The sequence below is a fragment of the Bombina bombina genome, chromosome 7, assembly GCF_027579735.1.
Source record: "Bombina bombina isolate aBomBom1 chromosome 7, aBomBom1.pri, whole genome shotgun sequence".
Lineage (NCBI taxonomy): Eukaryota > Metazoa > Chordata > Amphibia > Anura > Bombinatoridae > Bombina > Bombina bombina.
The window spans coordinates 510097459-510124648 of NC_069505.1; the positions used below are offsets into that span (position 1 = coordinate 510097459).

Below are 27190 nucleotides of genomic sequence, written 5' to 3' on the forward strand. Positions count from 1 at the left end.
AGTCTGGATAAAGACTTTTATTTTATTATACCCGCAACAAATGTGTAAAAGTGTATTAAAGTTTAGCATATAAAATGTCTGCGGTTGCCCATTTATTTATTTATTTATGTGTGTGTGTGTGTGTGTATATATATATATATAAAGGTGTAGATCACCAAGCACTCCACCATTAAAGGCAAATGACCTGGGTGCAGTCCAAAGGGTGCAAAATATAGAACAGTCTCTTAAGTATGGGCACTCACAGGATTTGTATAAAATACATTTAGACTTTATTCATTAGCATTTTGTAGATCACATGTCGACATTTCGGCCCCAAGTGGAGCCTTTATCAAGACAATATTTCAATTTACAGCCGTATTGCTAACACAAGAGCGGCATACAAGCCGTCTTCCCAAAGTCAGAAGGAAAATCGATTCTCTCTCTCTCTCTCTCTCTCTCTCTCTCTCTCTCTCTCTCTCTCTCTCTCTCTCTCTCTCTCTCTCTCTCTCTCTCTCTCTCTCTCTCTCTCTCTCTCGCGGCTTTAATATTGAACATTTACATTCTTCTATACATGTATAGGTCAGTGCTACTGTAAACGACAACGTGAAACTGTTCATCTATACACGTCATTAAAAGGCCAAATAAAATTCTTGGAATGCTAAAATCATTTGCATTGATCCAGCTTGAAGATGCCTGAGAATGACCAAACCCAAAGCAGCATGCTGAAGGGGGAGGTAAGGACAATTAGTCATATTGACACTTTTGCTATTTTGTGCTGAGTGACATGTATATACCCTTATATACACAGTAGAATTCTCGGGAAAGATCTATAGATTATTCATGGTCATTGCCCTAGCATCTTTGGTTCAGCACCTGGTTTGCGCTTGCTGATTGGTGGCTAAATGTAGACACCAATGAGCAAGTGCTATGCAGGGTTCTAAACCAAAAATGGGCCAGCTCGTAAGCATACAAGAAAACGAAGAAAAATTGATAATAGGAGTAAATTAGAAAGTTGCTTAAAATTGCATGCTCTATCTGAATCGAGAAAGGAAAAAAAATTGAGTTCAGTGTCCCTTTAACTTCTGCTACTGATGGACTGATTTTTTTTATTATTATTTTTTTTATTTTTTTTGAAGGGACAAATTGAGTTTGATGAAGTTGCGGTTTATTTCTCTGAGGAGGAGTGGGTCAATTTAAATGATGAACAAAAAGAGCTTTATAAGGATGTGATGGTGGATAATTACCAGACCCTCAGGTCTCTAGGTAAGAACCTATTTCTCTTTTGTTTAATTTCTTATAGAGTAATATAACACATAAAGGTTGAATAACTTTGGATTGCTCCATCTTTGTTTGTTATTCAATTAAATAAAAGTACTTTACTGACTTGTGAAATCAGGGCTTGACAAATCCTAGGAGAACGGGAGTCATGCTACCTAGAATTTTACATCCATCTCTTATAGTTTTAATTTACTGTCCATATACTTGTTTACAAATACCCTTCCCTTGAACCTAACACATGTAGCTGGCGCTTCAATGTTTTTGCTGGTTCCTAAGTTTGAACTAAATGTGCCCACCCCTTCTCTAGTTATACAGCTATTTAGTACTCTTCCTTTATGCCTCTCCTTGAGTTGCTGAGGCCTCTTAATCTTTTAAACTCCACAAACCATCCAGGTGACTTGTATTGATCATGTATACATGTGTTCAATGATGAAGTGCTAATTTGTCTGCCTTTGTCATAGTTCCAGTTGCAAACAACAGGGGCTATAGCTCAGCTTCTATCTGGTTCCAGTTGCAAGAAACAGGGGCTATAGCTCATCTCCTATTTGGTTCCAGTTGCAAGGAACAGGGGCTATAGCTCAGCTCCTATCTGGTTCCAGTTGCAAGGAACAGGGGCTATAGCTCAGCTCCTATCTGACTACATTTACCACTCAAAGGGACAGATGACCTTTTTTTTTTTTTTAGCCATCTCATACCTTTGTAAAAATGCATTTGTTAGCCAAAGAAATAACTACTGCCTGCAACACTTTACTGCAGTGGATACATTAAATGAGAGAGGATCTAACAGAACCCCTAAACTCATATATTTGTAATATAACTCACATTTCAGTGAGAAGCCTCACATCCTTATCAGTAAAATGTGTTTAAAAAATATCACAAAGGTTCCTCTGTACCCAAATATATCATTTATATTTATTATACACTCACATCACAGAGACTCAGCCTGAGGAAAAAGTATTTTAACTGTGAAACGCGTCACTGTATATTTTATGTGTTTTAATAAACACCTGTTTTTATACAACTTGCTGCCTGATTGCCTGCTTGCTCTTATTTCAAGAAACCTGCCGTACTGGTCTTATATTTTATGACCTTTTGGACACTACAGTGTTTTGTTTCAAACAGAGGTGGGGATTGTGGACCAACCTAACATTGAGTTCCAGTACGAAAGGTGAGTTTGCCAGGCAACTCTGAGGATCCGGTCTGCCTTGTTTGCACTACAATACAGTGCTTAAAACCATGTTAGTGTAAACTACCTTGCACTTTACTGATCTTATCACCCACAGAATTACGCTATGTGGCGCCTTCTCTACTCTCTTATAGTTATATGCTTTTGGTATTCGTCTCTTTTCGGAGCGGAATATACTCTTCTGCAAGTGAAAACACACTGAGATCTGGATTTGCACAGATCTTAGTGTGTTTCACATGCAATAGAGGATATTCTGCTTAAAAAATAGCTGATTACCAAAAACTGTCGAATGCACAAATTATATATCGAAACAGCATTCCAGATATTGTTTCTTGCTGAAACCACCCCAAAAGGGGATTGCTGTGTTTAAAACAGTACTTGGGAGCAAAAACTGTGAGATATTGTATATCTAATTTGCATATCTTACCCAGAGTTCCCTGGTGCATCGGTAAGAATGTATAAAGAGTACTTCTGGGGAAAAGCAAACGGATAATTACCTAGATTTGCTCATTATATATGATGGCAATCACTGCAGTGACCCTTCTAGAAATGCTTTCCACAAAATGTTTGCACATACGATCGGGTTGATTGACACCCCCTGCTAGCGTCCGTTTGGCCGTCAATCTGCAGGGGGCGGTATTGCCCATGCAGTTCTGGTGAACTGCTTGTGCAATGATAAATGCTGACAGCGTATGCTGTCGGCATTTATCGATGTGCAGCGGACATGATACGCTACATTGTATCATGTCCGCTCACACTTTGCTAAATATGCTCCTTCTGCTCTATTTTGTCCAGATAGAAGCTGTTGCAGACGGCTGTGTGACGTTGTAGCACTGAATGTGCATGATTTGCTTTCACATTGCAGTGGATTTTGGGAATTGGAAAAGAGCAACAATGTTAATCTCTGAATGCTTATTTAGGTAGAATGCAATCACACCATGCCCCTTGGTTAGGGTTAAACACATAGGCCTCTATTTATCAAGCTGTCTACTTACCTGCATTCGACGGCCCCAATACACTCGCCTAAGATCGCCTAACATCGCCGCCGCGGACTTGAATACGTTTGACAAATTTATCAAGAAAGCTGTCAAAAAGCTGCGCACCAAGTATGGAGCGATGAGCAGCGGACTGTTGTTAACTAACAGTCATCGATCTCGCTGCTCTTCGGCATATTCGCAGCTTTCTTGCTACCCTGTCACTAAGCACCCACACTATACTATACAGTTTTACCCCCTAAACCGCCGCTCCCGTAGCCCCCCGCAACTAAATAAAGTTATTAACCCCTAAACCGCCGCTCCCGGACCCCGCCGCAACTCTAATAAATGTATTAACCCCTAAACCGCCGCTCCCGGAGCCCACCACCACCTGCATTATACTTATTAACCCCTAATCTGCCGCCCCTTATACCGCCGCCACCTACGTAAAGTTATTAACCCCTATCCTGCCGCTCCCGGACCCAGCCGCAACTAAATAAAATGTTTAACCCCTAAACCGCTGCTCCCGGAGCCCACCGCCACCTACATTACATTTATTAACCCCTAATCTGCCCCCCCTACACCGCCGCCACTATAATAAACATATTAACCCCTAAACTTAAGTCTAACCCTAACACCCCCCTAACTTAAATATTATTTTAATAAATCTAAATAAATTTACTATTATTAACTAAATTATTCCTATTTAAAACTAAATACTTACCTATAAAATAAACCCTAAGCTAGCTACAATATAGCTAATAGTTACATTGTAGCTATCTTAGGGTTTATTTTTATTTTACAGGCAAGTTTGTATTTATTTTAACTAGGTACAATAGTTATTAAATAGTTATTAACTATTTAATAACTACCTAGCTAAAATAAATACAAAAGTACCTGTAAAATAAATCCTAACCTAAGTTACATTTACACCTAACACTACACTATCATTAAATTAATTCCCTAAACTACCTACAATTACTTACAATTAAATTAAATAAACTAAAGTACAAAAAACAACAAACACTAAATTACAGAAAATAAAAAAAATTACAAGAAGTTTAAACTAATTACACCTAATCTAATCCCCCTAATAAAATAAAAAAGCCCCTCAAAATAATAAAATTCCCTACCCTACACTAAATTACAAATAACCCTTAAAAGGGCCTTTTGCGGGGCATTGCCCCAAAGTAATCAGCTCTTTTACCTGTAAAAAAAGAAATACAACCCCCCCAACATTAAAACCCCCCCACCCACACACCCAACCCTACTCTAAAACCCACCCATACCCCCCTTAAAAAAACCTAACACTAACCCCCTGAAGATCACCCTACCTTGAGCCGTCTTCACCCAGCCGGGCACAAGTGGTCCTCCAGAGGGTCCAAAGTCTTCATCCTATCCGGGCAGAAGAGGACCTCCAGACCGGCTGAAGTCTTCATCCAGACGGCATCTTTTATCTTCATCCTTCCGGAGCGGAGCGGGTCCATCTTCAAGACATCCGACGCGGAGCATCCTCTTCATCCGACGGCCGACGACTGAATGACTGGTCCTTTAAATGACGTCATCCAAGATGGCGTCCTTTGAATTTCGATTGGCTGATAGAATTCTGTTACGGTACCAACAGGATACCAAGGGTTAATACCAGATGGAAGATGCCCTGAATGTGAGATCAGCAACTCACAACCCAGCTAATTCCCCCCTCAAACATGAGACCAGGCTCCACATTGAAGGTTAAAACAGAATGCACTTTATTGAAGGCTATATGCCCAGTATTTTTGCAGGTCTGACCCCAGATGGGGGGTTGAAAGAATATTGTACATTAGATAGAGGGAAAACGCCCTTTGACATGCCACAATAGAATTACATTACTTAAGCAGATAAACAATTTAGTCCTTCTTATCACTTGGGCGTCTGCTCTCTGGATGTGATTAAACAATGTGAATGTTTATCACTAAAACTTAATTACAGTACACAATAGCTGATGCTAGCAAACCTGTCTTTAGAAAATAGCTTCTCAAAGCTGAACAAAGTTAACTCTTTCAGTACTGACAGAAGGGTCTGTCACAAATTCTATCAGCCAATCGGAATTAAGGTAGGAAAAATCCTATTGGCTGATGCAATCAGCCAATCGGATTGAAGTTCAATCCGATTGGCTGATCCAATCAGTCTATAGGATTGACCTCGCATTCTATTGGCTGTACCAATCAGCCAATAGAATGTGAGGTCAATCCTATTGGCTGATTGCATCAGCCAATAGGATTTTTCCTACCTTAATTCTGATTCTTAATTCTGATTGGCTGATAGAATTCTAGTGGAATCTAGTGGAACACTCCGGCAGACCCGGCTTGACCCTTTGGCGGGTCAACCTGGGGATGACCGGACTAGGAGGTGGTAGGCATGTCAGTTTGCCGGGACAATCCATCTGTATTCCCGTTATGAGAGAGAATTCCTGCCCGTATGAATAAGGGTTCAACTTCTTCAGTGCCCAGACCAGGGCTAAACAGTCCTTCAAAATCTCATCAGCTTCTTTACGTGGTTTTTGTACCTGCTCTTTATAGGTATCCACAATCCCTTCATACTGACATAGGGTGCCCTTGAGTTGCTGCACCTCACTATGAGCCAGCGCCAGCTTCTCCTCCAGTGTCGCTAAGTTTGTCTTTAATGTTTCATGTTCCACTCTCAAGCTGGTGTTTTCTGCAGTCTGTCGGTGCAGCTTGTCTAGCAGAGATTCCCGTTCTAAACGTGCTTTTTCCTCTGCGCTCCTCTTCTCTCCCGCTAGCACTGTTACGTGATTGTTTAACGTGACCATTTCATCCTCTACTTGACTCTTCTCCTTCATCAGCGCATTGTAATGGGACTTCCACGTATCAATAGCGGATAGAGATTTACTGAGATCAGCGTCCTGGGGCTTAGCAGCAGGTGGGTCAGTCTCTGCTGCACGGATCTGGGCACGGGTAGTCACAGGGTTAACATCAGCGGGACCCTTAGGAGCGTAGGCAGAAACAAGGGGGGCCAAGTTATTTCCAAGGAGAACATCAGCTGGTAAATCCTTCATGACCCCCACATTCACAGGTCTAGCGCCCACTCCCCAATCCAAATGCACCCTGGCAACAGGTAGGCGGAACACAGCGCCCCCTGCTACCCTCACAGTCACAGTGTCTCCAGTGTGCTGTTTCTCAGACACCAAGTTCTTTTGAAGCAAGGTCGTGGTAGCACCAGTATCCCGTAGACCACTGACCTCCTTCCCATTCACTTTAACCAGTTGCCGGTTATTCCGGCGGGCAGCTTGCACAAGGTCTGCTTCATGTAGGATGCCCCAGCATTCTTCCACCTCTACGCAGTGGGCCGCAGGCTGAGGGTTACGTGGGATTCCGCCGGCAGGTCTTCTCCAGGACTGTGCTTGGTTCGCTGCATTTAGGGGACACTCTGGTCTTTTGTGCCCCAGTTGCTTACATCCAAAGCACCGAATAGGCTGTGAGTAGCCCCGTGAATTGAACGGGGCTCTCTGAGGATAGTTTGTGGCTGAAGGCCGTGTGGTAGAGCGGTGCGCCGGGGGTTGGTAACTGGTAGCTGCTGGGGTGACTGTGGGTCTGTACTCCACTCTGGCAGGGGGCTTAGTGGTAGCAGTGTCCAGTTTGCGGGCATCTGTATACTCATCTGCCAGACGAGCAGCTTCATGCAGGGTGGAGGGTTTACGGTCCTGAACCCACTCTCTAACTCCTGCTGATAACTTGTTAAAGCAATGTTCCAACAGGAATAGCTGCTCACCTCTTCCCCAGATACGGCCATCCAGTAAGATGCTGTGCGGTGCACCTTACATGCCCACTCAACGTAGGAATCACCGGCTAATTTAACAGTGTCTCTGAACTGCCTCCGGTATGCCTCCAGTGTAACCGCATACCTGGAGAGCAGAGCCTCTTTTACAGTATTATAATCCCCGACTTCCTCATCTGGAATGGCCCGAAAAGCCTCACTGGCCCGGCCGGATAATTTCCCGGATAATATCGTGACCCAGTCCTCTGTGGGTACCTGGTGTAGTGCACATTGCCTCTCAAAATCCGCAAGGTACACGTCAATCTCTCCTTCTGTTTCCAGGAAGTTTTTAAAAGCTGCAAAATTTACTTTTCTCTTTTCCACTGGGGTTGCTGTGACTTGGGCTGCTGCAGTGCCGCTTTGGCGAAGTAGGTTGGCCTCTACAGCTGCTATGACCTGGTCGATAATTTCCGCAGATGGGTTAGGGCCATAATGTGCCAGTCTTATTTTGACAGCCCGGTCAAAGCTTGCTTCTTCGGGGGTTCTGTCTGATATGCTGGGCCCATTGGTTCCTTCGGTCCCTGGTACTCCTTCCATCTTAGTCAGTATTGTAATAATCCCCCTCTTCCTGAGGTTACTGGCTTGTGTAGTTGCTCTTCTGGGCGATAAGGATCATCCCGTCGCTTGCCACCAATTGTTACGGTACCAACAGGATACCAAGGGTTAATACCAGATGGAAGATGCCCTGAATGTGAGATCAGCAACTCACAACCCAGCTAATTCCCCCCTCAAACATGAGACCAGGCTCCACATTGAAGGTTAAAACAGAATGCACTTTATTGAAGGCTATATGCCCAGTATTTATGCAGGTCTGACCCCAGATGGGGGGTTGAAAGAATATTGTACATTAGATAGAGGGAAAATGACCTTTGACATGCCACAATAGAATTACATTACTTAAGCAGATAAACAATTTAGTCCTTCTTATCACTTGGGCATCTGCTCTCTGGATGTGATTAAACAATGTGAATGTTTATCACTAAAACTTAATTACAGTACACAATAGCTGATGCTAGCAAACCTGTCTTTAGAAAATAGCTTCTCAAAGCTGAACAAAGTTAACTCTTTCAGTACTGACAGAAGGGTCTGTCACAAATTCTATCAGCCAATCGGAATTAAGGTAGGAAAAATCCTATTGGCTGATGCAATCAGCCAATCGGATTGAAGTTCAATCCGATTGGCTGATCCAATCAGTCTATAGGATTGACCTCGCATTCTATTGGCTGTTCCAATCAGCCAATAGAATGTGAGTTCAATCCTATTGGCTGATTGCATCAGCCAATAGGATTTTTCCTACCTTAATTCTGATTGGCTGATAGAATTCTATCAGCCAATCGGAATTCAAGGGACGCCATCTTGGATGACATCATTTAAAGGACCAGTCATTCAGTCGTCGGCCGTCGGATGAAGAGGATGCTCCGCGTCGGATGTCTTGAAGATGGACCCGCTCCGCTCCGGAAGGATGAAGATAGAAGATGCCGCCTGGATGAAGACTTCTGCCGGTCTGGAGGTCCTATATATATAAAAATATATACATTTTTCTTTCATGGTTCAGATAGAGCATGCAATTTTAAGCAACTTTCTAATTTACTCCTATTATCAATTTTTCTTCGTTTTCTTGATATCTTTTCTATTATCTAATTTGCTTTATTATCTTGACATTCTTTACTGAAAAGCATATTTAGATAGGCTCAGCAGCTGCTGATTGGTGGCTGCACATAGAGGCCTCGTGTGATTAGCTCACCCATGTGCATTGCTATTTTTCTACAAAGGATATCTAAAGAATGAAGCAAATTAGATAATAGAAGTAAATTGGAATGTTGCTTAAAATTATATTATCAATCTGAATAATGAAAGAAAAATATTGGGTTTAATGTCCCTTTAAATAGCAACACCTCTATTTTTTCAGATGATACAAAGTTGTGTAAGGTCATTAGGACACTGCAGGATGAAAATGCTTTGCAAGGGGATTTACAAAAATTGGAACAATGGGCTAGTAAATGAAAAATGAGATTCAAAGCCGGAAAATGTATGGTTATACATTTTGGAAGTAAAGAAAAGCAGGAAACATTATTTAAATGAGACTAGACAGATAAGGAAATACCTTTGGGTGAACTTATAGATAAGCTAAGAATGGGTGCACTTTGCAGGGCAGCAGCTTCTAAGGCTAATAAGATACTAGCATGTATTAAAAGAGGCATTGATGCAAGGGTGGTAAGCAATAGCATAAGTCACTATATAAATCCCTAGTAAGACCTCACCTTGAGTATAGAGTGCAGTTCTGGGGACTGATCTCCAAAAAAGACATTGCAGACCTAGAAAAAGTTCACAGAAGGGCCACAAAACTAATAAGGGGAATGGTGAATTTAAACTATGAGGAGAGTTTAGCCAAACTGGGTCTGTTTTCTATAGACAAAAGTCACTTGAGAGGGGATACGATTACTTTGTATACGGACCCTGAATATATTTATATAGAGTTGTCAGAAGCTTTGTTTATTTCAAGGAAATTGTTTGTGACAAGAGGTCACAATTTAGATACATTTCTGGCTCATCCAATGTGGTTTATCCAATATCATAACTGTCAAAAGGTTATTTTTATAACCTCTTTCTATAATATAGCTAGATCTAATATTGCGACTACCTTTTCCCGAAATAAAGAGATAAATAGCTTTATAAGCGATCAAGAAAGTTACCAATCAGAGCATATTCAACTATAGAATTCATCTTAACACTGTGATTGACATACGTGGGAACCAATGATATAATAAAAAAAAAACATTGGCCTAAAATGTAAGAATAAGGGAGTTGCAATTGGAGACAGTTTGTCATGTAGTGACTGATCTCCACTACATTGCAATTGGTTAGGTGTATCAACTAATGGAAACATATCCCCCCAAAAAGTTTATTTTTTTAGTAGTACATTTTCCCAAAAGATTATATATAGCGTGATATAATTGACAGTAGAACATGTCAATTGAAAGCTGCATGAACAAACTTCCACAACATAATTTAGTATATCTCCCATATTATACTTTTTGTATCGCAAATACACGATCACATGGTAAATCCTAGCATTTGTGAAACGCTTGGATTTACCGTTGGAACAAATAAAGGGGACATTCATTCATGAAGTATAAAATACTTCATGATTAAAGCTCCTTTATTTGTGCCAAGTGATCGCCGTTCTCAACTGCTAAGGCAGCCCGACGGCAGAACGCTATTTTCTGTATTTGGCTGAGTGGTGACGTTTTTACCTATTAGCCAATAGATGTGTGGGGAAATCCGGCTTTGGTGTCACTTTAAGGACACCAAAGTGCTACAATGATATACATTATACAATATTCATTATATAAAATAATAATGCACAGATAATCCTATCTAAAATTCAATTAATTTAAATTGTACGTGTATAACTAATAATTAATTCTGTGGGGCCGATTTATTATCGGTCTGTACGACATAATCCGCTCAGCGGTTCATGTCCGACAGACATGACATCATTTATCATTGACATCATTTATCATTGCACAAGCAGTTCTTGTAAACTGCTTGTGAAATGCCGCCCCCTGCAGATTCGCGGACAATCGGCCACTAGCAGGGGGTGTCAATCAGCTCGATCGTATGCGATCGGGTGGATTGCAGACCGCAGTCTCAGAGGCAGCGGACCAGCTTCATAACTGCTGTTTCCGGCGAGCCTGAAGGCTCACGCGGAAACAGGGGCATCAAGCTCCATTCGGAGCTTGATAATTCGGCCCCTATAACTACACATTTGTTCAGATAACCAATAAAAGTGAAATAGTCTATTAAAGAGACAGTAAAGTCATAATTAGATATTTGTGATTTAGACAGAACATACAATTTTAAACAACTTTCCCATTTACATCTATTATTTAATTTGCTTCTTCCTCTTGTTATCCTTTGCTGAAATGGTTATCTAGGTAAACTCAGGAGCAGCAAAGAACCTGGGTTCTAGCTGCTGATTGGTGGCTGCATATATATGTCTATTGTCATTGGCTCACATGGGTGAGCCAATGACAATAGACATATATATGCAGCCATCAATCAGCAGCTAGAACCTAGGTGTTCAGTAAGAAACCAGTACCGCATTGCTGCTCCTTCAACAAATGATACCAAAAGAATGAAGCTAATTTGATCTTAGAAGTAAACTGGAAAATTGTTTAAAATTGTGAGTTCTATCGGAATCATGAAAGAGAATTTTTGGGTTTCATGTCTCTTTAACTTAATTTTGCATTTAGTTACTAGACAAATTTACTTTTATTGGTTATTAAAGGGACAGTCAACAACCGACACAACCGGATTCCATACCTCTATCCTTGTCCTAGGAATACTTCCAAATACATACGTTAATGTAGTCGAAATATGTCCGCCAAACTCCCCCCACAGTTGCGTACTAACCTTCTCTTTCAATCCATCCTCCAATCAGAATGGAATCCTCGGTCAGAATCTTCAAACTCAGTCACAGCGTTTTGCGCATGTGCAATTCAATAGGAACCAAAAAAGCAGAAGTTTATTCTCCCCAATAGTTTCCGACGTATTATTTTTTTATCAGTACCGTATTACTTAACACCGATCTAATTAATTGGATGCGTCAACTGACTGATTTACAAATGCGCATGCGCAATGACATATCGTGCGCGCAATCAATACCTTCATGAACGAGCGTGATTTGGAAGTGAGATGGGGAAGAAGGAGGAGGGGGAGGAGTTTGACGGCCATATTTCGACTAGAGTAATGTATGTATTTGGAAGGATTCCTTGGACAAGGATAGAGGTAATAGAAAAGGATGCCGGTGCAGGCGGATCTTCGTTTGTGTTACAAACATATGGAATCCGGTTGTGTCGGGTGTTGACTGTCTCTTTAATTCAGGTGCAATCCATCCTTACTGAACAAATTGTACCCAAGTGAAAAGTCAGCCCAGTGCTCTAAAAAGTCAAACCCCTCATTTTTACACCACGTTTTTAACCAGGGATTAGCTGCCCTCAGCTCTTTCTGCCTTACTGGGTTGGATCAGGGCACTGGTAAAATCTCAGAGAGTAATACCTTGGAGGTCCTCGCTTTAAGCTTGCTACCTACCACCCTGAAGTCATTTTTGACGACAATGGATGATTTTCACTTCTTTTACATTTTTTCCTTCTCTTATTGTTCTTTGTTGAAAGAGCAGAGTGAGACAATGACAAGAAACATATATATGCAGCCACCAATCACCAGCTAGCTCCCAGGAGTACATTACTTTTCCACAAAAGATATCAAGAGAACAAAGCAAATTAAATAATAGAAGTTGAAAAGTTGCTTAAAATTACATAATCTATCTGAATCATGAAAATTTAATTTTGACTTGAATGCACCTTTACTTTTTACAAATAACTGACCCAAATATGCTCTTAGGGCCAGATTACAAGTGAAGCGCTAAATATCGCTTTCAAGAAAGCGATATTTGCGCTCCACTGTGTAATGCCAGCGCATGTTACGTGTGGTCACGTTTGCATTGCTGGGAAGCATTGCGCTTACGAGAACGTGCTTCCATAGGCTCAGAGGTGGCATCTGGACTGAAGCGTAGCGAAGGGGGTAAGTAGCGCAGCGATGCAGCATTTGTAAATATAAATGTATATGCTTCTATACATATATATTTATGTGTTAATATGTGTATATACACTTATTAACACATAGATATATATTTGTATATAAGCATATACATATACAGTTAGCCCTCAGTTGTAAATCAAAACCGTTGTAAATTGAAACCCAGTTTATAATGTAAGTCAATGGGAAGTGAGGGAGATAGGTTCCAGGCCCCTCTCAAAATTGTCATAATAACACCTAATACATTATTTTTAAAGCTTTGAAATGAAGACTTTAAATGCTAAACAGCATTATAAACCTAATAAAATAATCACACAACACAGACTTCACTTGCATTTTTCTGCAAACAGTTTTTTCTATGCATTCCAATCTGGACTGATTGATAGACAGGAAGATCTTGTTCCTTTGAAATCTGCTCAATAGCTCAGGTCTGGTTAAACTGATTAATTTCAGCTTGCTTGGCTTTGCTGCAACACAAGCGGACAGCTCCACCTACTGGCTATTTTAATAAATGCACTGCTTCTCAATGCTTTTCAATAGCAGTCACATGACTGGAAAAAAAGGTTGTTATTCTGAAACGGTGTAAATTGAACCGTTGTAAAACGAGGGCCACCTGTATATTAACAGGGACACACAGTTCCCATAGACCGCGATGTAAAGGCATAAACCCCAAAATACTGCCTAGTGCCATTTGTTATTTATTTAAAAAAATGCTACTTTTTAAAAAAAATAAATAAAACTACAATGCCCTCTATTTTGAGGGCATTTTGGGCACTTTTAGAAAATAAACCAGAGATCGAAACACTGGTTTATTTTCTGAGCGCTAATTGCTACTGGTTAATTAGCGTGCATTTGCGGGCACGGGATAATTTAGTGCTCCACTTATTATCTGGCCCTTAGGGACCGATTTATCATTCGTTGTCGGCATTTAACATTGCACAAGCAGTTGTGGTGAACTGCTTGTGCAATGCTGCCCCCTGCAGATTCGTGGCCAATCGGCAGCTAGCAGGTGGTGTCAATCAACCTGATCGCATGAGATCGTGTAGATTGCTGTCCACCGCCTAAGAGGTGGCGGACGAGTTAAGGAGACGCGGTCTTAAGACAGCTGCTTCTTAACGCCTGTTTCCCGCGAGCCTGAAGGCTCGCGCGGAAACAGGGCAATTAGGGGCCATTCCGCCCTTGTTAAATCGTCACCTGTGTGTTTTACGATTGTTTACAAAATGAACATATTGTCTAATTAAAATTAACTCTAGTGTGACTATTGTTAATTTAAAATATCCTTTTTTTGGAAAACAGAATTGGGAGACTCCCAAGAATAATACATTTAGCATTCTCTTTCTCACGTAACCACTGAAATATTTTTGTACAGGTTATGTTCATGTGAAACCTTCAGTTATTACAAAGATTGAGCAGGGAGTGGAGCTGTATGGGTGCCCTGTCCAGAAGATCCCTCAGGATAAACTAAATATCAATATGAAAAGTGAGTAATGAAATGTTAAAAAAATGTGATGCAATTTAAAGGGATATTGTTGTGGCGGCCTCGTGATTTTAGGCGCAAGAAGTTAACTTTTTATTTGTGTGTTGAATGTTTTTGTTTTTCCAAAGAATGTGTGTCCCTATGTTTTTGTTTTTTCTTAGAAAACCAGAGCTCTGTCATAATTACCTCTAAGCTTCACTGGAAAAAACTTTATTGCCTAAGATCAGTTTTACAGCCCCAACTTAAAGTGAAGGTCAAGTTACAAGCACAGCATTGCATAGACTAATCAAAACGAGCAGGAGTTCAAGTCATGATTTTTTTTAAATCTATTTTTTTCTTTTCTTTTTACCTTTAAACTGCTCCGTCGATAAGCGCAGCACTCCCGCCCGCCATCTTGTCTAATTGATTGACAGATGACGTATCCTAAACCAACTAATCCTTGTTTCCCCCGAGCCGTGTCGTTTACGCAAAGGGGCTGAACGCCCCCGGGGGGGAAACAAGGATTAGTTAGTTTAGGATACGTCATCTGTCAATCAATTAGACAAGATGGCGGGCGGGAGTGCTGCGCTTATTTGTGGAGCAGTTTAAAGGTAAAAGTAAAAAAAAAAAAATAGATTTAAAAAAAATCATGACTTAAACTCCTGCTCGTTTTGATAAGTCTAGGCAATGCCGTGAGGCTGTGCTTGTAACTTGACCTTCACTTTAAAGGGACAGTATACTATAAAATTGTTTTTCCATTGTGTTTCCAAATACTTTTTTTACCAGCTGCAGAGTATAAAATTTATGCGATTTGTTTTTTAAGGTTTATTTGTGTATATGAATTAGCTGATTTTGTGTTTTGAAGCCCGAACCTAATAAAATGGATTGAGATCTCATTACTTTATCACATTGTGTACATATAGATGCTTCTTTATCTTATATCTGTTCATAAACTGATCACCAATACTTGGAGAGAACAATGGAAAATTAACATTTTATTACCTTATCTCTTCTATATCCCACTGGGACTGTAATTTATTCTACTGGCTGTGTTTACATAGCTTGGCCTTTAAAGCCAAAAACGTTCAGGATAGGTGGGGATACCACAGACAAGTCAACTATTTCAAATGCCAATATAAGGGTAATGGAAATACTTGTAAAAAATATTTTTTATTGAGGTTTGCTATTGACAAAACAGTGTAGACGGATAGCAAAATGTTACAAAATCATACAATCAAAAATACATGCATCCTAATACAGGAGTATCACGTGTAAATATTTATGGTGAAATATGAAGATACAAATAAAGGTGTAGATTCCAACCACATAGAAAGCTCGTATTAAACCTTCAGCTATTTGGTAACATTTGACAAGAAAAACCTCCAAATGATAATTTTATAATATAAAATAACATAAAAAGTTGTGCGTTAGGGTTAAAAAGCAGCGTTGGCCGGTCCTAACGCTGCTTTTTAACGCCCGCTGGTATTACGAATCTTGCAGATACAGGTGTACCGCTCACTTTTGTTGCCAGACTTGAAAATAGCGCAAATCCACTTACGTAAATTGCGTATCCTATTTTTTCAATGGGACTTGCATAACGCCGGTATTACGAGTCTGCCAAAAAGTGAGCGGTAGACCCTCTCCTGTCAAGACTGGTACCGCATTTTAAAGTCAGTAGTTAAGAGTTTTACACTACAACGCCGTAGCATAAAACTCTTAACTAAAGTGCTAAAAAGTACACTAACACCCATAAACTACCTATTAACCCCTAAACCGAGGCCCTCTCACATCGCAAACACTAAAAGAAAATTTTTAACCCCTAATCTACTGAACCGGACATCGCCGCCACTATAATAAATATATTAACCCCTAAACTGCCGCACTCCCGCCTCGCAAACATTAGTTAAATATTATTAACCCCTAATCTGCCGTCCCTAACATCGCCGACACCTACCTACATTTATTAACCCCTAATATGCTGCCCCCAACGTTGCCCCCACTATATTAAATTTATTAACCCTTAAACCTAAGTCTAACCCTAACCCCCCTAACTTAAATATAATTTAAATACATCTAAATAAAATTACTATCATTAACTAAATTATTCCTATTTAAAACGAAATACTTACCTATAAAATAAACCCTAAGCTAGCTACAATATAACTAATAGTTACATTGTAGCTAGCTTAGGGTTTATTTTTATTTTATAGGCAAGTTTGTATTTATTTTAACTAGGTAGAATAGTTATTAAATAGTCATTAACTATTTAATAAATACCTAGTTAAAAAAAATACAAATTTACCTGTAAAATATAACCTAACCTAAGTTACAATTACACCTAACACTACACTATAATTAAATTAATTCCCTAAATTAAATACAATTATATAAAATTATCTAAAGTACAAACCCCCCACTAAATTACAGAAAATAATAAACAAATTACAAGATTTTTAAACTAATTACACCTAATCTAATCCTCCTAACAAAATAAAAAAGCCCCCCCAAATAAAAAAAGCCCTACCCTACACTAAATTACAAATAGCCCTTAAAAGGGCCTTTTGCGGGGCATTGCCCCAAAGTAATCAGCTCTTTTACCTGAAAAAAAAGTACAAAGCCCCCCCCAACATTAAAACCCACCACCCACAAATCCAACCCTACTCTAAAACCCACCCAATACCCCCTTAAAAAAAACTAACACTAACCCCTTGAAGATCACCTTACCGGGAGAAGTCTTCACCCAACCGGGCCGAAGTCCTCAACGAAGCCGGGAAAAGTCTTCATCCAAGCCGGGCGAAGTGGTCCTCCAGACGGGCAGAAGTCTTCATCCAGACGGCCCGATGTTGGGGGCAGCAGATTAGGGGGTTAATAAATATAATGTAGGTTGCGGCGATGTCCGGAGCAGAAGATTAGGGGTTAATAAGTATAATGTAGGTGGTGGCGATGTTAGGGGCGACAGGTTACTGGTTAAAAATGTATTTTAGTGTTTGCGATGCGGGAGGGCCTTGGTTTAGGGGTTAATAGGTAGTTTATGGGTGTTTAGTGTAATGCTACAGCATTGTAGTGTAAAACTCATAACTACTGACTTTAGAATGCGTTAGGGATCTTGTTGGTATAGGGTGTACCGCTCACTTTTTGGCCTCCCAGGACAGACTCGTAAACCGGCACTATGGAATTCCCATAGAAAAAAGGGTTTACAAACTTTACGTAAGTCAGTTTGTGGTAAGGCCAAAAAAGTGTGCGGTACACCTATACCTGCAAGACTCGTAATACCAGTGGGCGTAAAAAAAGCAGCGTTAGGACCTATTAACGCTGCTTCTTTACCTTAACGCACAACTCATAATCTAGCCGTATATTAATAAGATCAGTATGGTATAACTGCAGTTAACAAAACAGAGGATTTTTAAAGGGACATTAAAAATGTAAACGCACATAGATGAATTACATCTTTGTATAGAAACATATTTACAATATACATATATTAGCATTAATGCTTCTAGTAAAAGTTATCACAAATGTTTAAAAAAAAATTCTGAACTTGCATGTGAAGCATAGCTAGATATTGTCACTGCCCCCACATTTTAAATACTGCAGCTGCTCAGATCATCACTGGGGCTTGTATCATGTCGGCAATTAACAAAATGAGTCATTACCAGGTGGTACAAGCCCCTTAGGCTCTCTGAGCAAGTGCTGTGTTTAAAATGCTGGTGCACGGTACATACTTAAATACACTTTTGAAACAGCTATAGATTTTATTAGAAGCAGTTTTGCTAATGCATGTATATTACAAAATTGCTTCTGTCCAGGGGCATATTACCGCCTAAGCACACAAGGCACTGGCCTAGGGCGGCAGCTTGGGAGGGTTGCCACTTTTTGGAGCCATAGTAGGAGCGGTGTTACTAATTCAATCTGAGTAGTGTCTCAAACTTCCATGTTAGAGCGTGTCCAACAGATTTTACCAAGACGCCCTTTGAAAAGGGCAGTGTGAACATGTAGAGTACACACCCCTGCCAGACAAAACATACAAATGAAATGAGCTGTCCGTAATGAGCTCCTCCTCAATAACAGCGCTTTAAGGTTTAAAACGCTGTGAGATGCTGACAGAGATACAGCGTCTGCTGTGCAGCTGTACTTTGTTCCTCATTCAATCTAAGAAAAGTGCTGTTACAGAGGAATAGATCACAGACAGCCCATCTGCACATTCCATCTGATGGTGGTGGGGGTGTGTGTACTCTATATGTTCGCACTGCCCCTTTTGATGGACAACTAATAACCTATCCCCATGGCAACCAGGAAGCGCGTGCATTCTGAAAGGCTCAGAAGTGACTGAGCCGAGGAAGTGAGGAAGGAACACCGGTGTGCAGAGCTGATCATGAGTGCACGGGGGCAGTGACTTTACTGGCCCGCATTGTTCACAGCTTCTATTGGTCAGGCATTCAGGGCAGTACCATCTCACCATGCTGCATGCATGATCACATTAAGGTATATGCACCCACTAAATAAGGTTATGAATATTTTGCTGTTTTGGCTGTCCTTAATAAAATTACAACCTAAAATAGGTTGTAATTTCATTAAGGACAGCCAAAACATCTGTTTAAAACATATGCAATAAAGATTATATAAACTGCAAAAAAAAATAAGAAAAACTGCTCAGTATTTAAAATGGCACCCACATAGACTATACAAACAAATCAGTTGCTAAACAAAAATAAAAACAACATTTTTGTGTACAATGTCACTCACTATTTAATTCCCTGTGGGTTTGGAGTCCCCTATAGCAATAACAGAAATTAAACCAATCAAGGATTTTTTTATAGTGCTTTTATATATATATATATATATATATATATATATATATATATATATATATATATATATATACTGAGTGTGTATATATATATATATATATATATATATATACACACTCATAAATGGTATATATATATATATAATTACCTGAGTATGGGGGGTGGAGCATTAAATGTTTCCCCAGAGTTCCTCAACCAACTAAGGTATCCTGAATCCAGAGAAGATTTGTTTAAATCGTAACTATATGCAGCTGGGGGTCTGGTCATTAAACATAGCAGTATAAGCCAGAGAAATCCGCAATACAAGCAAGTCTTGAGGCTTAATAAACAGCCTCCTCCATAAAGCAGATGTGGATGAACGCCTATCTTCAGCCTATGGGGCCGAATGATCAAGCCCCTGTTTCCAAAGCAGCGGTCTAAAGACCGCTGCTCCATAACTTGTCCGCCTGCTCTGAGGCTGCGGACATCAATCCGCCCGATCCTATACGAGCGTGCTGATTGATACACAAGAACTGCTTGTGCAATGATAAATGCCGACAAAGTATGCATTTATCGATGTGCAGTAGACATGATACACCACTTTAGATCATGTCCGCTCGCACTAAATCTGCCCCTATGCCTTCTTTCCTATTGGGTATGGGGAGAGCATGTTGTCTCAAAGCTAGTGTACTCACGCAAATGTAACCAAGGGCTGTAACTGGAGAACGAGCATTCTTCATCTGTTCTTTGAGCTGATCAGCTAAACGATGTCTAGCAGAAGTAGCCGTGGGCAAATACTGTAGTCCAAATAGCGATTCTTCTGTTTTATCATCCACCTTCACACACAAGGCGGGAGTGTAGGCCACAATCACATCCCCAGTTGGGTCACACAGTATGACACCATACCTCACCTCTCCTTCTAAATCGTCTTCCTTTATGCCCAATTCACCAGCATTATTGGAGGGCAGTGCATTTATTACCATGGCAGGTAAGTACATTTCTGGAATTCCGGACGTTTCAGATGTCTCAAAAAAATCAGGTTCGGTAGGACTTGTCTTCATCTGTAGCTCCAACTGATATTCTGGTGCGAGGTTTAGCACCTCAAGTGAGTTGGCACTTCCCCACTGTTAGAATATCACCATAAATATTATCTCAGCAGTGTACTCCAACGTGTTAGATATAACCTAGGTTACAATATTAATTATACGCTGTAACCTCTAGCGTAATATATATTTACACTATATATACAATATTTCCAAAGTTCTGATCAGTTAATCCTTATTAAAACACATTGATTATATTTATGTAGAGAATAGATTATGAATCAATTATATATGTCTATGCTGGTACAATTTTCTATACAAAGCAAGCTATAAAAGAAGTATTTCTATAAATTAACCTTACTCAAAATGAATCGCTTATTAAAATCACACATTAAACTTACAAGACAATTTATAATTAGCCAGCAACACTTGCTCCAATAGCACAATATGGACTACTAACTTGACAATGCTTAGTTAACAATATAACCAAATCCTAATAAATCTATGGAATTTTCAGAAAAATATAATTAAACTATTTAGCCCACAAATGGTTCTATATAACTTCATTTAAACCACTAGAGAGTGTTACCCAATATTACCAATTTAACATATGCCAATTAATCTAGCATGAAACACTTCTTATTATTTTACAGCAACTCCAAATCAATTTCCTAAGCATAAAACACAAAATCTCTCTTTTCCTCTATGGTCAAATTACTTAACTTTGAATATGATTATTCTTACCTAAGCTACCCTAGTCTATGCAGTGTTAATTTATAATTACAAAATACCCTTTTAAATCACAGCTACAATTTAACTATTGTTATAGAATACCTTTGATTTAAAATATTAAATTATAAAATCGCCATACATTACAAAATAACCAAATTTGAGCGTTTCAGCTTTTCCAATATTCTATTTTCACCGTCATATAAGAGGGGATGCACACGTTTGTAAGTATGTTTGGCCCAATTTTGTCTTGCCAAACTCTGTGTATTTCCAAGGCAGCAGCTTGCCAGTCAGCCAAGTTAAGCAGCCAAGAAACCAAGCAAAAAGCCCAATATCTTCCTGTGCAAGGGTCTTTATCTTTGTGATAAAACCCACCTCTTTTCTAATCATTGGTGAAATTTGGGTACGCCCTTATCGAAGCTTGTCCCTCATTAGCCCGTTGGTAATGCATGTCTTTTAACAATCAACCCTTTTGGCTGTAATACCAGTTTTAGTCCATCGGGGGCAGCAGACATAGCAAAACAGTTTCATTATCAAATACTGCTACAGTTTAATATATATATTAACGTGTTTATTAAATACACTTATGTTTTCCAGTATCAATATGTTTAATCTATATGGGACTATTTAATACTACTAAATATGTATCATTCAAAACCAAACATGAGTATATTCCACTTATGATATACCTATAAATATATATATATATATATATATATATATATATATATATATATATATATATATATATATATATATATATATATATATATACTTCCTACCGGATTATATCCTATATATTATCTGTAAGCAGCATTCTGATGTGATTAATCATACAGCTATATTTACATTTGATTATTATACCATTCTAACATAAATACAGTATATCCCATATTTAGTATAGTATCTGCATTTAATTATAATTCTGTGGTAATTAATTATACAGATATATTTATTGGATTATCCCATATCCCATATTCAGTATATCTCTTGCTGAGTGTATAAAAACATATGATATAATTTACAGCACCAATTACACATGCATTTTCAGATGTCTGAAAAACAAGGAAGATGTTATTTATTCTGAAGTAGGTTGGTTAAACATTTTAAATTCATCATTGCAGCTAATCATTCAATACAGTAGATACTTATCTAATATGTTACTGTTAGTCATTTCTTTTGGGGCCATTTATTTATAAATATTTTATTATTTATACAATCTGAGTATAAATTAAATATTTGAAAATTTGTCTAACAATATATTTAATATTTAACCCCTTGAGTGCTAACGACGGCTGTAAGCGGGCCTGTTTTTTGACAGGCATTGCTGGGGCTTCCCGTTTTGCATGGTGACGTCACGCGCAATGATGTAATGACGTCACCGTGCAACTTTATGTAAAATTTACAATGCACAATATAGGTAAAGGGGGCATGCTGCTTAGAAGCCTGTATCTCAGTCATCTAAGCAGCTACAGACCCCCAAGACCCACCGTTGGAAAGGTAATCGTCCGTATAAGTCTTGGGGATCTTAAAAAAAAAAAGTGAAAAAAATATATTTAAAAATAGGAAGAAAAAAAAAAATGCTTAAATCCAGCTTAGCACCCAGGTGGGAAATGGCTTAGCACTCAAAGGGTTAAGATTTAAATTCTTATATGCATTCAGTTTCCACAGGGTTAAAGATGTTTCTCTTCTAGACAGCATATTGTGTATTGGTACTTCAAAAGAAACTCTCATTTGTATATCATACAAGTGCTAATTACTTACTTTCCTGAGGTTCTGTTAGCTTTAAATACTGATCACTGCAGACTGTCCCTGCTTCTAGACAGGAAACTCTATATATGGGCGTTCAGACCTGAGGGTGCCATGTGATAAAATCCCTTTGAAAAGACCTATCTTTTTATCTACATAAATGTCTGTTCCTATATTTCTCTGATGTTCTGTAATCAGGAAAAGGGGGTTGTGTTACCCAGTTTCAGGCCATTTGATGGAGAAAACTGTAATCTTACAGTAATAAAACTGATACCAATAGCTTCCTATATGAATTAATTAATCAATATGATATCTGTGCATATAGCTTCCAATGATATCTCACCTTTTACATGACACCACACTGCCTTCAGTTGGGTTGCCATGTGATTAAAACGATCCCACAGCAGACAATCTAAAACTGACAACAAGGTTTGCTCTATAGATGTCAGGGTTTTTTCCCTGTTTTGTTTGCCATGTGCTGCTGGCAGCCATTTTACTCACCTCTCTTGCTGACTATAGTGAATTGTGGGGGATGCTGCTCATTTCCTGCACTTCCTTTTATGGCCAGACTGGTGTGCATCATCCGTGTGAGACAGGAAAAGGGCCTCTGTTCAGTATGCTTTGCCTTTGCGTTGTCTCAGACCTGTTTGTGAGAGTTCCTGTGTATTACCTGGCTGCCTGACATCCTTCCTGGTTCCTGATCCCTGGCTTGTTCCTGACTCTGCTGTTTTCCTTGTTCCTGATTCCTGCTTGTCTGACTATTCGCTTTGGCTCCTGACTCAGCTTGTATGACTACCAGCTCTGGTTTTGTCTCCTGGCTTGTTATTTGACTTGTGGACTTTTTATTATTTTTTGCTATTAATAAAGGTGTGATTATTTTTGCACTTCTCGTCTCAGTCTGATTCCTAGCACCCTGACAATAGGTTCCGTTATGTGAGTTGCAGATCGGGGTTGTAGCTTATTAAAAAAATTGATTATTGAAACAGTGTTCAGCATATACAGCTGCTCATCCTGTGTCTTCAGGAAAATGGGAGGGCTAGATGAAGGCCTAGGCCGTTAGATGGCCGCCACTACGCACTTCATCTGTTCCGGTGTTCCCGGGCTGAAATTTATCTAGATAAGCACTGTATTTTGCTCAGCGCGTCTTGGGCTTCTTACTAGTGCTAAATAGCGGATTTACCAACTCTTGTATTCAGCCATGTTAAAGAAAACAGCCAATTTAATACACTCCAGCAAGTAAAATGGATCATTGAGAACAAATTAAAGAGGAGACAATTAAACTGTCCCTTTAACCCAGAGTGATTTTTATGATGCAGATTTGATAAAACCAATGCCCTCTACCCAGAGAGAGCTGAGGTCGATCAGAGGTGACACTTTCATTCACCAATATGTGGCTTATAGTACAATTGCATTATTGTTACTATTTCTATGAATTCGATTCAATAGTTGCTGTGTAATTATTTGAACAGCTCATCTAAAAGTGCGTATGTTATATTGCTGGATTGCAAGTAGAGATGGTATACTCTGATACTCACAAAAGCTAGGATTTACCATTGGAACAAATAAAGGGAACTTTTCATTCATGAAGTATAAAATACTTCATGATGAAAGCTCCTTTATTTGTTCCAAGTGATCGCTGTTCTCAGCTGCTAAGGCAGCCCACCGGCAGAACGCTGTTTTCCCTATTTGGCTGAGAGGTGATGTATTCACCTCTTAGCCAATAGCTGTGCAGGAAATCCGGCTTGGCCGTATTTCCCTGCACAGCTATTGGCAAATAGGTGAAAACGTCACCTCTCAGCCAAAAAGGGAAAATAGCGATCTGCAGGTCATACTTCATGAATGAAAGTCCTCTTTATTTGTTCCAATGGTAAATCCTAGCGTTTGTGAAATGCTAGGATTTACCATCACTTTAATCTCTCAGGATTATGTTCAATATCCTGTTATTTGTCAGAAATCTACTACTTATTTGAAATTCAAACAAAAAATGCATTGTCTTTTTAGTATGCATTTAACTGATTATGCTATATATATGAAATATGTTGAGCTTAAAAGGACATTCCAGTCTAAATTTAAATGCACATGGAATAATTACATATTTGAATAGAAATAGATTTGCAATATACATGTATTGGCAAAAATGTTGCTAGTAAAAGTTATCACTGTTTTAGTGTTAACATTTTTCTCTGCACGTGCATGTGAAGTAGCTATATCTTAGTGCACCAGCATTTTAAATACTGCAGCTACTCAGATCGCCAGTGGGGCTTGTAATCATGTCAGCAATTAACAAATTGAGTCATTACCAGATGGTACAAACACCTGAGCATGTGCTGTGTTTAAAATGCTGGGGCACAGTGCATACTTAAATACTCTTTTGAAACAGCTATAGATTTTATTAAAAGCATTTTTGCTAATACATGTATATTGCAAAAATGCTTCTATTCAAAACTGAAATCCTTGTGGATTCCAATTTTGGCTGGAATCTCCCTTTTTAAAAAACTAATTTAAAAAAATAGGTAACTTCCAACATGACAGTACATGAAAAGGGGACAAAAATAATGAAAGATTTAAAAAACAAAACAAATTAAAACATGTTTTATTATAACAACTTATACAGTTTAAAGCAGGGGTGGGCAATTACTGGCCCTCCAGATATTATGGACTACATCTCCCATGATGCTTTGCCTGCATTATGGCTGAAAGAGCATTATGGGAGATATAGCCCATAACATCTGGAGGGCCGATAGTTGCCCACCCCTGGTTTAACTTGACTTTCTGACATGAGTAAACGGATAAGCACAACGTACATATACTCACAACTACCAGTCCATTGCACAGTATTGTTCGTTTTACTGGCAGCCAAGAGTACATAACACAGAATGTAAAATTATATGAAGCAGATTTTTTACATGTAATCAGACATGTAAATGCTCCTAGGTGAATACTTATGTAGTCTGAGGAATCCAGCTCTGATGAACATACTTAGGATTGATGCTATAAATCAGGCATCTATATATAAATTCAAGAAATCCAAAAGGCTAAATTGTAATGTTGTTATCACCTAATGTTAGGTATATTTTAACACTGAACACAGTGAGAAAAAGAATTACATTTTTTTAATAGATAATTGGTACTAGACAGTAATTTAAAACATGAATTTTAATTACTCATCCATACCTTCTCACGCCCACCCTTCCATTCACTCATACTGGATTGTTAAATGTATCCCTTATTTAAATACTGATTCATGTTTTTTTGTATCTAGCCTATTCACAATTTTTAAAATATCTGTTCAAAATTTCTCAAAAAGATCATTTTGTCATTGTTGAGTAACTGCACTTTTATTGTATTTCTTTCTAACAGATCGATTAATGAGCTATAGTATTCCTAGAAAAGACCAGCCTAAGGATTCTTCTTTGAAAGAGATTGAAAGGAGTCACGAGAAAAATAAATCATATTCATGTTCTGAATGTGAGAAGTCATATTCCAATGAATCAAGTCTTATTAGACATAAACAAATGCATACAAGACTGGAAGATTTTTCATGTTCTGAATGTGAGAAGTCATATTCCAATGAATCAAGTCTTATTAGACATAAGCAAATTCATACAAGAGAGAGAGAATTTTCATGTTCTGAATGTTGGAAAAGTTTTACTAACAAATCGCATCTTCGTATCCATATGAAAATTCATACAGGAGAAAAAGAATTTTCATGTTCTGAATGCGGAAAATGTTTTACCCAGAAATCAACTCTTGTCTCTCATCAGAAAACTCATACAGGAGAGAAACCTTTTTTATGTTCTGAATGTGGCAAATGTTTTTCTCAGCATTCAACTCTTTCTAATCATCGAAAAATTCATACAGGAACAAAACCATTTTCATGTTCTGAATGTGGGCAACACTTTACTCGGAAATCAAGTCTAAATGCGCATCTGCAAGCTCATGTTGGACTAAGACCATTTTCATGTTCTGAATGTGATCAACGTTTTCTGAAGCAATCAACCCTTAATTCACATAAAAAAATTCATACAGGAGAGAAATCATTTGTATGCATTGAATGTAGAAAATCATTTACTCAGCAAGTAACGCTTACAGCTCATTTGAAAAGTCATACTGGAGAAAAAACCTTTCATTGTTCTGATTGTGGAAAATCATTTATCTGGAAATCCGCTTTTACTAAACACCAGAAAATTCATAGAGGAGAAAGGGTATTTTCCTGTTCTGAATGAGGTAAATCTTTTTGTTTAAAATCATCTCTTAATAGACATCTAAAACTTCATACAGGATAGAGACCATTTGAAAAAAGTTTTAGTGGGTTGGAAGAACCCCCAAAAAAGAATACACGTATAGCACTCAAGAGCTGTGTACAAATATATGGCAGTCTGCTGCTAAAGAATGGATATTAGTTATTCGTGACAGTTCTATTAGAAAAAAGGGGAGAGGGGGAAGGGGAAAGATTCAAGTTAAAATGTAACTTTTATTGGTATATTGCTAATAAAAGATGTGTGGGAAAACAGTAACTTTATTAAACACACACAATATATTGACTGGTTTTATTCGGATTCATATATACATATGTATAGATATATTAATAGTCT

General features: G+C 38.7%; 1 protein-coding gene across 1 annotated transcript; it reads left to right on the forward strand.

Moving 5' to 3' along the window:
- Positions 1-564: 564 nt before the first annotated feature.
- On the forward strand, positions 565-26821 carry LOC128666918 (gastrula zinc finger protein XlCGF8.2DB). The gene is made up of 4 exons (XM_053721736.1): positions 565-713; positions 1116-1242; positions 14201-14311; positions 25956-26821. The coding sequence occupies exons 1-4, from the start codon at positions 669-671 to the stop codon at positions 26819-26821; spliced, it is 1149 nt and encodes a 382-aa protein (XP_053577711.1). The 5' UTR covers positions 565-668.
- The last annotated feature ends 369 nt before the right edge of the window (positions 26822-27190 follow it).

Excerpts from the sequence above, each read along its gene's own strand:
- LOC128666918 (XM_053721736.1), top strand. The coding sequence starts at position 669 with ATGCCTGAGAATGACCAAACCCAAAGCAGCATGCTGAAGGGGGAG. Across the intron at positions 714-1,115 it reads GCAGCATGCTGAAGGGGGAG|GGACAAATTGAGTTTGATGA; the intron begins GTAAGGACAATT and ends TTTTTTTTGAAG. Across the intron at positions 14,312-25,955 it reads ACTAAATATCAATATGAAAA|ATCGATTAATGAGCTATAGT; the intron begins GTGAGTAATGAA and ends TCTTTCTAACAG.